This window comes from Coregonus clupeaformis, chromosome 24, assembly GCF_020615455.1.
Source record: "Coregonus clupeaformis isolate EN_2021a chromosome 24, ASM2061545v1, whole genome shotgun sequence".
In the NCBI taxonomy this organism is placed as follows: domain Eukaryota; kingdom Metazoa; phylum Chordata; class Actinopteri; order Salmoniformes; family Salmonidae; genus Coregonus; species Coregonus clupeaformis.
Window position 1 is genome coordinate 37,703,039 of NC_059215.1, and position 12,472 is coordinate 37,715,510.

Here is a 12,472-nt window from a genome sequence, read left to right on the forward strand (position 1 = left end):
GCTCTGTACTCCAGCACTTTGGATTTGAAATGATACAATGACTATGATGTTAAACTGCAGACTATCATATATTCATCAATTTCAGGTGAATCGTTTAGAAATTACAGCACCTTTTGTACATAGTCCCCCCATTTTAAGGAACCAAAAGTATTTGGACAAATTCATTTATATATGTATTAAAGTAATACAAAGTTTAATATTTGGTCCCATATTCCTAGCACGCAGTGACTACATCAAGCTTGTGACTACAAACTTGTTGGATGCATTTGCAGTTTGTGTTGGTTGTGTTTCAGATTATTTTGTGCCCAATAGAAATGAATAGTAAATAATGTATTGTATCATTTTGGAGTCACTTTTATTGTTAATAAGAATATATGTTTCTAAACACTTCTAAATTAATGTGGATGCTACCATGATTACGGATAATCATGAAAGAAACGTGAATAATGATGAGTGAAAAAGTTACAGAGGCATAAGTATCATACCCCCCAAAAAATACTAACCTCCGCTGTTATTGGTAGTGGTGAGAGGTTAGCATGTCTTGGGGGTATGAGATTTGGTGCTTTGGAATTCAAAGGTCGGCCATTTTCTTAACACACAGAGATGATAGCTCTCCTAATACGTCCAAGTAAATCAAATCATTTCTGGGTAACAATTAAGTACATTACTGTGATTATTTTTAAATATTATATTTTCAATTTTCAACTGAACACAATCTTTCTTATTGGTTAGTTAACTAATTTACCGCCTGGTGATGTCACCAGGCAGGCCAAAACTCCATCCCACCAAAACTTCCACTAAAAGGGCATTATCCTCATTTTCACCATTTCACAGTATTATTCCAACCTCATAGTGTGGAAATATATATAAAACACAGGAAAATCAAGTTTTTGACTGCACTGGGCCTTTAACCTCTATGGTCAGTGGTATCTCTCCTCCTGACAATATTGACCAAAACAATGAACAGCACAACTTGACGGAGGTCATTACAGCAGTAACACTTTACAGCCTGCATGTATGATCCCCATTACACACGCACTAGCACACACACTCTACACACACATACATTGTAATATTGTTGTATGGTGGTATTATACATTTTGTATTGTAGATATGTAGTGGTGTAATGTTATATGATGTACTGATGTATCTTTTGTTTTATATGTAATGTAAGTGCCTTTAATGTGTTTGGACCCCAGGAAGAGTAGCTGCTGCCTTGGCAACAGCTAATGGGGATCCCTAATAAATACAAACACAAATACAAATTACAGCTATAGCTAAACTAAGTGGTTGCTCACTACTAGCCATGTGAAGACTTTCGTATAGTTTCCCCCCACATAACAAATTGGTCTCCATCAGTATGAGGCCTGGCTGGTTAACATGGGCTCTTGATGGATGACTAGTTCCTCACTGGGGGCAAAATCATTTTACACTATGAGGGCATTTACACTCCATTAGAGAAGAGTAGGCTACACTTGGGGGCTAAGTCTCTGTCCATTACTCTTAGGTCTGTATTCGGTTTTCCCTATGTAGTGGCAAATAGCAAATACTTATAAGTAGTAAAGTAGGTAAGTAGCCTTGTCCGAGCCAGAATGGCCCATAGAGCAGGAGCACATTTCCTGTTTCTGTAACCTAAGACAGTTTATGTACAAGTACTCTCTATGGACAGGACGCTAGTCTATCGCAGGGCCTACTTATAAGGGACAACATAAATAATAATTCAGTATATTGCAGGGTGGCACAAAATATCTATTGATAGTTTTGATTTTGGTACCTTTCTTCATTTCCTACATTTCCCAGTCTACCATAGTGGCAGGAAGACAGAGTTCCAACCAGAATGGGAACCCCTCTCACCAGATATGTTCCACACAGACCACTGTGAGTAGAACTGTTTCGATATAGCTGTCTCAGTCTGTTGCTAGTCCACTGAGTTTAATGTCTGTCCCTGTTTCTGTCTGCGTGTGACCTTCTGTTCTAGATTATTTTTGTGTGTGCTACATGTCCATGTCTGTTCCTGCATCTTTGTATCTTTTGCGTCTTTATGACTTGATTATATCTAGGGCATGTTCATGAGTGGGCAACCTTACAGAACATTCATAAAATAAACATATTGTGCTGAACAGATATGATTGAAATTGTGTTAGTTCTTCTACAAGTTATAGTCATTACAGTACACCCCTGTCCTCCTCTCCAAGGTAAACCTGGCCACAACTCCAGCAGTGGCCCAGCTAATCAGCAGAGTCCAGAGTGTTAGCTCCGCCCCCACCTGTATCCCCCAGCAGGCTGTGCTCCTAGGCAACGCCTCCAGCCTCGTCCTCACCGCCAGCCAAGCTCAGATGTATCTGCGGGCTCAGATGGTAAGGGAATAGCACGCACACACATTCCACATTTGTCATACCTATTTCACCACTGATTGAATGGTCAATAGTCATCTCCTCTCCACACAACTAGATGGGCCCTCTTCATCTGAATAGTGAAGGAAAGTTTTGATGTTTTTATTCCGGAAAACTGCGCAACTGCTCAATCTAATCAAATCAAATCAAATGTTATTGGTCGCATACATGTTTAGCAGATGTTATTGCGGGTGTAGCGAAAGGCTTGTGTTCCTAGCTCCAACAGTGCAGTAATATCTAACAATACACTATGGTAAACCGTGGGGTGTTGGGTTGAGTGCACAGAGACGGACACAGAGACAGGGAGGTTCTAGTTAGAAAACACGACTTTACTAGTCAAAAAAATTTACGTAACAACAAAATAACTTAGGTTTGGCTCGGCCCTTCTTCTCATATTCGGCTCCGTGCCTCTGGGAGCTTCGTTCCCCTCTGTAGGCTCACTCCTTGTCTCTCTCTTTTTCTCTCCCGCGGTGTGCCACGGTGCTCCATTTATATGGCCTGCACGGCTGGTTGGCACTCTCCCCTAATTACCCCTACTTGGTACCATCAGCGTCGGGGTGCCCAGCCCGGGTACCCCCAACAGAGGGAGCCAACATCACGGCACGTACCTCCCCTCTATCACCAACCCCCAGGGAAGAGCTCCCAGGATACCACAACACACAAATCGAAAAGTAAAATAATGTAATTAAGAAATATATAAATATTAGGACTAGCAATGTCGGAGTCCGGAGTATGAATCAATATATATATATATATATATATATATAATATTATATTTCATTATTAATTATTGCCTTATTCTAAAATTGATTAAATCGTTTTTTTCCCCTAATCAATCTACACACAATACCCCATAATGACAAAGAAAAAACAGGTTTTTAGAAATGTATGTTAATTTATTATAAATAAAAAAACGAAATATTACATTTACACAAGTATTCAGACCCTTTACTCAGTACTTTGATGAAGCACCTTTGGCAGTGATTACAGCCTTGAGTCTTCTTTGGTATGACGCTACAAGCTTGGCAAACCTGTATTTGGGGAGTTTCTCCCATTCTTCTCTGCAGATCCTCTCAAGCTCTGTCAGGTTGGATGGGGAGTTTCGCTGCACAGCTATTTCAAATCAAATTTTATTGGTCACATACACATATTTAGCAGATGTTATTGCGAGTGTAGCGAAATTCTTGTGTTCCTAGCTCCAACAGTGCAGTAGTATCTAACAATTCACAACAATACACACAAATCTAAAAGTAAAAGAATGGAATTAAGAAATATATAACTATTAGGACAAGCAATGTCGGAGTGGCATTGACTAAAATACAGTAGAATAGAATACAGTATATACATATGAGATGAGAAAACCAGTATGTAAACATTATTAAAGTGACTAGTGTTCCATTATTAAAGTGGCCAGTGATTCCATGTCTATGTGCAGTGCCTTCGGAAAGTATTCAGACCCCTTGACTTTTTCCACATTTTGTTACGTTACAGCCTTATTCTAAAATGGATAAAATAAATACAAATCCTCAGCAATCTACACACAATACCCCATAACGACAAAGCGAAAACAGGTTTTTAGAAATGTTAGCAAATGTATTACAAATAAAAAACAGAAATACCTTATTTACATAAGTAGTCAGACCCTATGCTATGAGACACGAAATTGAGCTCAGGCGCACCCTGTTTCCATTGATCATCCTTGAGATGTTTCTACAACTTGATTGGAGTCCGCCTGTGTTAAATTCATTTGGATCAAGGCAAAGATGAACGGAGCAAAGTACAGCGAGATCCTTTAAACAGGTCAACATTCACAAAGCCGCTGGGCCGGACGGATTACCAGGTTGTGTACTCAAAGCATGCGTGGACCAACTGGTAAGTGTCTTCACTGACATTTTCAACCTCTCCCTGACCGAGTCTGTAATACCTACATGTTTCAAGCAGACCACCATAGTCCCTGTGCCCAAGGAGGCGAAGGTAACCTGCCTAAATGATTACCGCTCCGTAGCACTCACGTCGGTAGCCATGAAGTGCTTTGAAAGGCTGGTCATGGCTCACATCAACAGCCTCATCCCGGATACCCTAGACCCACTCCAATTTGCATACCGCCCCAACAGATCCACAGATTATGCAATCTCTATTGCACTCCACACTGCCCTTTCCCACCTGGACAAAAGGAACACCTATGTGAGAATGCTGTTCATTGACTACAGCTCAGTGTTCAACACCATAGTGCCCACAAAGCTCATCACTAAGCTAAGGACCCTGGGACTAAACACCTCCCTCTAACTGGATCCTGGACTTCCTTACGGGCCGCCCTCAGGTGGTAAGGGTAGGCAACAACACGTCTGCCACGCTGATCCTCAACACTGGGGCCCCTCAGGGGTGCGTGCTTAGTCCCCTCCTGTACTTCCTGTTCACCCACGACTATGTGGCCAAACACGACTCCAACACCATCATTAAGTTTGCTGACAACACAACAATGGTAGGCCTGATCACCGACAACGATGAGACAGCCTATAGGGAGGAGGTCAGAGACCTGGCAGTATGGTGCCAGGACAACAACCTCTCCCTCAATGTGAGCAAGACAAAAGAGCTGATCGTGGACTATAGGAAAAGGCGGGCTGAACAGGCCCCCATTAACATCGACAGGGCTGTAGTGGAGCGGGTCGAGTTTCAAGTTCCTTGGTGTCCACATCACCAACAAACTATCGTGGTCCAAACACATCAAGACAATTGTGAAGAGGGCACGACAACACCTCTTCCCCTTCAGGAGACTGAAAATATTTGGCATGGGTCCCCAGATCCTCAAAAAGTTATACAGCTGCACCATCGAGAGCATCCTGACCGGTTGCATCACCGCCTGGTATGGCAACTGCTGTGCATCTGATCGTAAGGTGCTACAGAGGGTAGTGCATACGGCCCAGTACGTCACTGGGGCCAAGCTTCCTGCCATCCAGGACCAATATACTAGGCGGTGTCAGAGGAAGACTACAGTCACCCAAGTCATTGACTGTTCTCTCTGCTACTCTGTCAGAGTGACCATTGGGTTCTTGGTCATCTCCCTGACAAAGGCCCTTCTCCTCCGATTGCTCATTGGTGGTTCCAAACTTCTTCCATTTAAGAATGATGGAGGCCACTGTGTTCTTGGGGACCTTCAATGCTGCAGACGCTTTTTTGGTACCCTTCCCCAGAGCTGTGCTTCGACACAATCCTGTCTCGGAGCTCTACGGACAATTCCTTCGACCTCATGGCTTGGTTTTTGCTCTGACATGCACTGTCAACAGGTGTGTGCCTTTCCAAATCATGTCCAATCAATTTAATTTACCACAGGTGGACTCCAATCAAGTTGTAGAAACATCTCAAGGATGATCAACGGAAACAGGATGCACCTGAGCTCAATTTCTAATCTCATAGCAAAGGGTCTGACTACTTATGTAAATAAGGTATTTCTGTTTTTTATTTGTAATACATTTGCTAACATTTCTAAAAACCTGTTTTCGCTTTCTCATAATGGTCTATTGTGTGTAGATTTTTGAGGATTTTTTTTTTGTAATCAATTTCAGAATAAGGCTGTAACGTAACAAAATGTGGGAAAAGTGGTCTGAATACTTTCCGAATGCACTGTATAGACATTATGGACAGTATGTGGATAGAATATATAGTATATCTCAAGAATACGTAGGATAGAATAGTATATGTACAGCAATAGTTGAATAGGATGGACTTGACTAGAGTACAGTACTCTATGTTTTCCATATGATTTAATATGATGATTTCCTTCATGTGGCCAGGGTATAGATACAGTGGGGGAAAAAAGTATTTAGTCAGCCACCAATTGTGCAAGTTCTCCCACTTAAAAAGATGAGAGAGGCCTGTAATTTTCATCATAGATACACATCAACTATGACAGACAAAATGAGGGAAAAAAATCCAGAAAATCACATTGTAGGATTTGTAATGAATTTATTTGCAAATTATGGTGGAAAATAAGTATTTGGTCAATAACAAAAGTTTCTCAATACTTTGTTAAATACCCTTTGTTGGCAATGACACAGGTCAAACGTTTTCTGTAAGTCTTCACAAGGTTTTCACACACTGTTGCTGGTATTTTGGCCCATTCCTCCATGCAGATCTCCTCTAGAGCAGTGATGTTTTGGGGCTGTCGCTGGGCAACACGGACTTTCAACTCCCTCCAAAGATTTTCTATGGGGTTGAGATCTGGAGACTGGCTAGGCCACTCCAGGACCTTGAAATGCTTCTTACGAAGCCACTCCTTCGTTGCCCGGGCGGTGTGTTTGTGATCATTGTCATGCTGAAAGACCCAGCCACGTTTCATCTTCAATGCCCTTGCTGATGGAAGGAGGTTTTCACTCAAAATCTCACGATACATGGCCCCATTCATTCTTTCCTTTACACGGATCAGTCGTCCTGGTCCCTTTGCAGAAAAACAGCCCCAAAGCATGATGTTTCCACCCCCATGCTTCACAGTAGGTATGGTGTTCTTTGGATGCAACTCAGCATTCTTTGTCCTCCAAACACGACGAGTTGAGTTTTTACTAAAAAGCATCTGACCATATGACATTCTTCCAATCCTCTTCTGGATCATCCAAATGCACTCTAGCAAACTTCAGACGGGCCTGGACATGTACTGGCTTAAGCAGGGGGACACGTCTGGCACTGCAGGATTTGAGTCCCTGGCGGCGTAGTGTGTTACTGATAGTAGGCTTTGTTACTTTGGTCCCAGCTCTCTGCAGGTCATTCACTAGGTCCCCCCGTGTGGTTCTGGGATTTTTGCTCACCGTTCTTGTGATCATTTTGACCCCACGGGGTGAGATCTTGCGTGGAGCCCCAGATCGAGGGAGATTATCAGTGGTCTTTTATGTCTTCCATTTCCTAATAATTGCTCCCACAGTTGATTTCTTCAAACCAAGCTGCTTACCTATTGCAGATTCAGTCTTCCCAACCTGGTGCAGGTCTACAATTTTGTTTCTGGTGTCCTTTGACAGCTCTTTGGTCTTGGCCATAGTGGAGTTTGGAGTGTGACTGTTTGAGGTTGTGGACAGGTGTCTTTTATACTGATAACAAGTTCAAACAGGTGCCATTAATACAGGTAACGAGTGGAGGACAGAGGAGCCTCTTAAAGAAGAAGTTACAGGTCTGTGAGAGCCAGAAATCTTGCTTGTTTGTAGGTGACCAAATACTTATTTTCCACCATAATTTGCAAATAAATTCATAAAAAATCCTACAATGTGATTTTCTGGATTTTTTCTTCTCATTTTGTCTGTCATAGTTGACGTGTACCTATGATGAAAATTACAGGCCTCTCTCATCTTTTTAAGTGGGAGAACTTGCACAATTGGTGGCTGACTAAATACTTTTTTCTCCCACTGTATGTGGCACAGCAGAGGGTAATTTAGAAGGAAAACAAGACTCAAGACTTGAGTGTCAGTTATGTTTTTACTAGCAGAAATACTGAGATTCCTCGTAGGATTTTTTGGACTGGAGCCATAATGTGTAGTAATGTTTTTTTTTGACAACTCTTTCCTCTCTGAAACCATCAAGCATCCTTGAGTTGCTATCCATCTTAGATCAGAATAACACGGCACAACGCTGCACATGGCTGGTCTTGTTCAAAATCAAATTGCTGCCAGGGAAGAAAATGCCTTAGCCATGTAGTTCATGGATGGCGAGATTCAGTTGAAAGAGCTTTATTACTGTAATTTTTTGGCTTAAATAGCTCAGTGGGATAACACCAATCTTAGCTGAGGGCTTAGCTGGTCCTGATTTGGAGCAGTGTTAGTGCCAATATTTTTTTGTTCTTTGTCCTCCCAGCTCATCTTCACCCCAACTGCAGCTGTTGCCACTGTCCAATCAGCAGCCTCGTCACAGTCCGCCATCAACCAACAGTCTGCTAGTGCACAGGTAATATTCACCACACACAACATGCATATGCATATGCATTCACAACCTCAATGAGCACACACATGCACAGACACAGGTGTACACATTACCACACAACACACATACACACCAAACATGTATACCATGGATGCTATGGGAGAATCCTATTGCTCGCCTCCTCTCCTCCGTCTCCGAGGAGAGGAAACGTGGAAACATGAGCTTGTATGAATTGAGACGGTCCTTCTCCATTCACGCGTCATCAGGCAAATTACGTTTACAAGGGCGGAATCCCAAAATAAATGTGTAAAGTCATAAAAACAAATGTAGCTAGTTGTGCAAGACGTTTTATAGATAAACGGATAAGTAAAATATTGTTTTTAAATGTGTACACGTTTCTCCTCTGAGAAAACAAGAGCTGATTCAAAGGGGGTGTGGTGGATTTCAAAACGCTTCTGCGCTAAGGAGCCGAGAGGATACACTTGTGCGTCCTCGGTGGGAGGAGGCTATCGAGGAGGGGAGGACACTCCTTTGCAGTGGTGTAGTTCTATAAAAAAAATGTAGGTGAGGAAGCGCCATATCTTTTTTTTATGACATCAGAATTTCTCAAAGTTTGTAGCCTACTGACAGATGTAGCCTATTGAATATCATTGTATAATAGACCTATGCATAAAATGCTTCATCCAATTGCAACGTCTGCCTATGCCCACACATTGACTCAAGAATATTTGCTATTTTTAACACCCCCAAACACTGTTAGGCATACCTCATTTCAAAATAGGCCATCATCTCTGTCAATCTTGAATGATAATTATATACGTTTTACCGGTGAAATTTCTAAACTGCATGCCAATAATTTGATCTCAATCAGTTTCATGGGAATATGCATTTAGATCTTCTTGAATGTCTTTTGTGAGTGAAGTAGCCCTTTCCTGCAGTCAAATGACCAAATCGCCCTCTAGTGGCCACATGGGTGGAATGTTATTAATATTTTCATAATTGTATCATTAATTTAAAAAAAATTAAACCACTGGAAATTCTGTATTTCTATGTAAAGCGATTTTGTTATATTTCAGACTTCTGTGATGTATATAAAGTGTAATTGTAATGAATACTCAGGGAGAAAAAGGTGTAGATTCACACGCAGAGCGCGGCAGGTGTTTATTTCGCCGTCGCAGAAGGCAGGAATCGTGGTCACAGGCAGGTGAATCAAACTAGGACTGAAGGCTATAACTGGTTCTCACAAACAAGCTAGGAAAAGGCTTAGTAGAGTCAAAACGAACAATACCTCACAAGGCACAAACAGAATGAACTGAACTAAATAAGGAGCTGATGAGACCAGGTGAGTAACAAACACAGGTGAAATCAATGAACAAAAATGAAAGACAGGGCTATGTTCAAGAACACAAAGAAACAGGGCTACGTTCAAGAACACAAGGTGAACTAAGAAAATAAATACAGCACCTTACAGTATGGCCTGAATGGCGTAGGCAGGTTCCCCTCCAATGTCCAATGGTGGGGGCGCACTGCGGGTTGAGACTGGAGGATGAAGAGGACTGTAGGTGACCAGTTTTAACAGAGACACATGGAAGGACGAGGAGATTTTATACGGACGCGGTAACTGGAGGCGGTACGTGACAGGGTTGATGCGATGGGTTATCTTGAAGGGACCAATGAAGCGAGGACAGACGTTTTAGCAGGGGAGGCGGAGCCAGATGTCTCTGGTAGAGAGACACACACACTGTCCGGGGTGAAAGAGTGACGTAGGTCGGCGGCGTCTGTCGGCAAAGCGTTTCTGGGTATTAGAGGCTTCCTGCAGATGCCGGTGAGCGGTCTTCCATACCCGCTCACTATTCCGAAACCAGTCGCCGACAGCTGGGACAGTACCAGGCTCCGCCTCCCAGGGAAACATGGGGGGTTGGTAACCAAGTACACACTGAAATGGAGTAAGGCGGAGGGATGAATGCCTGAGTGAGTTCTGAGGGTATTCGGCCCAGGCCATATACCGACTCCAGTCGTGTGGAGAGGCAGAACATTGTTGGCGGAGTAACTTCCCTATTTCTTGGTTCAGGTGTTCCGTCTGCCCATTGGTCTGGGGATGGTACCCAGAGGAGAGGCTGAGGGCGACCCCCAGTCGGTCACAGAAGGCTCGCCACACCTGGGAGACAAACTGTGGCCCGCGGGTCAGAGACGATGTCCTTCGGAATCCCATACAGATGGAACACACACACACTCAGCCACTTCCATGGCATTAGGTAAATGAGGAAGAGGAACCAGATTACACATTTTTGAAAAACGGTCTACTATGACAAGGATGGTGGTGCTACCAGAGGATTCAGGAACGTCTGTGATGAATTCAACAGCTATGTGGGACCAGCGTCTGTGAGGGATTGGCAAAGGTTGAAGCTTACCGGAAGGGAGATGACGAGGGCTTTTGGTTTGGGTGCAGACTGAACAGGAGAGTACGTAATCCCTTACATCGGATGCCAGTGAGGACCACCAGAACTTAAGGGCTAGAAGTTCGGTGGTTCGTGTAATGCCCGGATGTCCTGACCCCAAGGACGTGTGACACCATTGCATCAGTTGGGGTCTAACAGCTGCTGGTACGTAACTCTTCCCAGCTGGTGTCGCAGGAGGAGCCGGGTCTGAGGTTAGGGCTTCTTGAATGGCAGAGTGAACCTCCCACTGTACCGGTCCCATAATGCAAGAGGAAGGAAGAATGGCTGTAGGGTCTGACTTACTGGTCAGAAAGTCAAACTGGCGGGAGAGAGAGAGAAACAGCTTTTACGTTTTTCTTTCCATGGATGTAAGTAACATGAAAATGGAAGCATGTGAAGAAGAGAGCCCAGCGGGCTTGTCTGGAGTTTAACCTCTTGGCCCCTCTGATATATTCCAGATTACAATGATCTGTTAGGACGAGAAAGGGATGATGTGCGCCCTCCAACCAGTGGCGCCACTCCGAGGGCCAGCTTGATGGCGAGAAGTTCTCTGATCCCCACATCGTAATTCCTCTCAGCGGAGGATAACGTCCTGGGAAAGAAGGCACAGGGATGTGATTTTGGAGGTGTTCCCACCCGCTGAGAGAGTATGGCTCCTACTCCTACATTCGGAGGCATCCACCTCCAGGGTGAAAGGAAGGGTCGGATCATGTTGGCGAAGGACAGGAGCTGAGGTGAAGAGGCGTTTCAAGGTGTTGAAAGCATTCAGGGCGGTATCAGTCCATTGAAGGGTCCGGGTCTTTTGGCTGGTAAGGGCAGTGAGGGGAGCGGCAGTAGAACTGAAGTTCCGAATGAACCGCCGATAGTAGTTGGAGAACCCAATGAAATGTTGGAGTTCCTTAACGGTGGTGGGTTTGGGCCAGTTACTGACGGCGGTGACTTTGTTCTCATCCATGCTGACCCCTCCAGGTGTCAGTACGAAACCGAGGAAGTTTACCGAGGTTACATGGAAGGTGCTCTTTTCAGTCTTCACATAAAGGTTATGGTCGAGGAGCCATTGAAGAACCTTTTGTGCATGCTGGATGTGTTCCTTCAGGGCCTCCTGTAGCTCAGTTGGTAGAGCATGGCTCTTGCAACGCCAGGGTTGTGGGTTCGATTCCCACGGGGGGACAGTATAAAAAATGTATGCACGCACTAACTGTAAGTCGCTCTGGATAAGAGCGTCTGCTAAATGACATAAATGTAAAATGTAAATGAGTAAATCAGGATGTCATCAATGTAGATGATGAGAAAGCGGTTGATCATATCCTGGAAAACCTTGTTCATAAAGGATTGGAAGACGGCGGGGGCGTTAGTGAGGCCTTAGGGCATGACCAGGTATTCGTAGTGCCCTTGTGCAGTGATAAAGGCCGTCTTCCATTCCTTGCCTTCACGTATACGGACAAGGTTATATGCATTTCACAGGTCAAGTTTTGTATAGATGTTGGCGTAGCCCACTTGTTCAAGGGTCGCTGGGATCAGAGGAAGAGGGAAACGGTTCTAGACTGTGACGTCATTCAGGGAACGGTAATCAATACATAGACGGAGACCACAGTCCTTTTTTTCAAGGAAGAAGAAGCTGGACGCAGCCGGGGAAGAAGAAGGACAAATGAAACCGTTTGAGTGCTTCATCAATGTAGTTCTCCATTGCCTCATTTTTCGGGATAGATAGGGGGTAAACACGGCCCGTCGGTGGAGACACTC

General features: G+C 43.9%; 1 protein-coding gene across 1 annotated transcript in view; it reads left to right on the forward strand.

Annotated features, from left to right (window-relative positions):
* LOC121538195 (polyhomeotic-like protein 2) overlaps positions 1-12,472 on the forward strand; it is a 67,270-nt gene that overhangs the window by 25,538 nt on the left and 29,260 nt on the right. Inside the window, exons 4-6 of the mRNA XM_041846005.2 lie at positions 1,801-1,878; positions 2,196-2,357; positions 8,226-8,315. Coding sequence (XP_041701939.2) covers positions 1,801-1,878; positions 2,196-2,357; positions 8,226-8,315 — 330 coding nt within the window. The remainder of the gene's footprint in view (positions 1-1,800; positions 1,879-2,195; positions 2,358-8,225; positions 8,316-12,472) is intronic.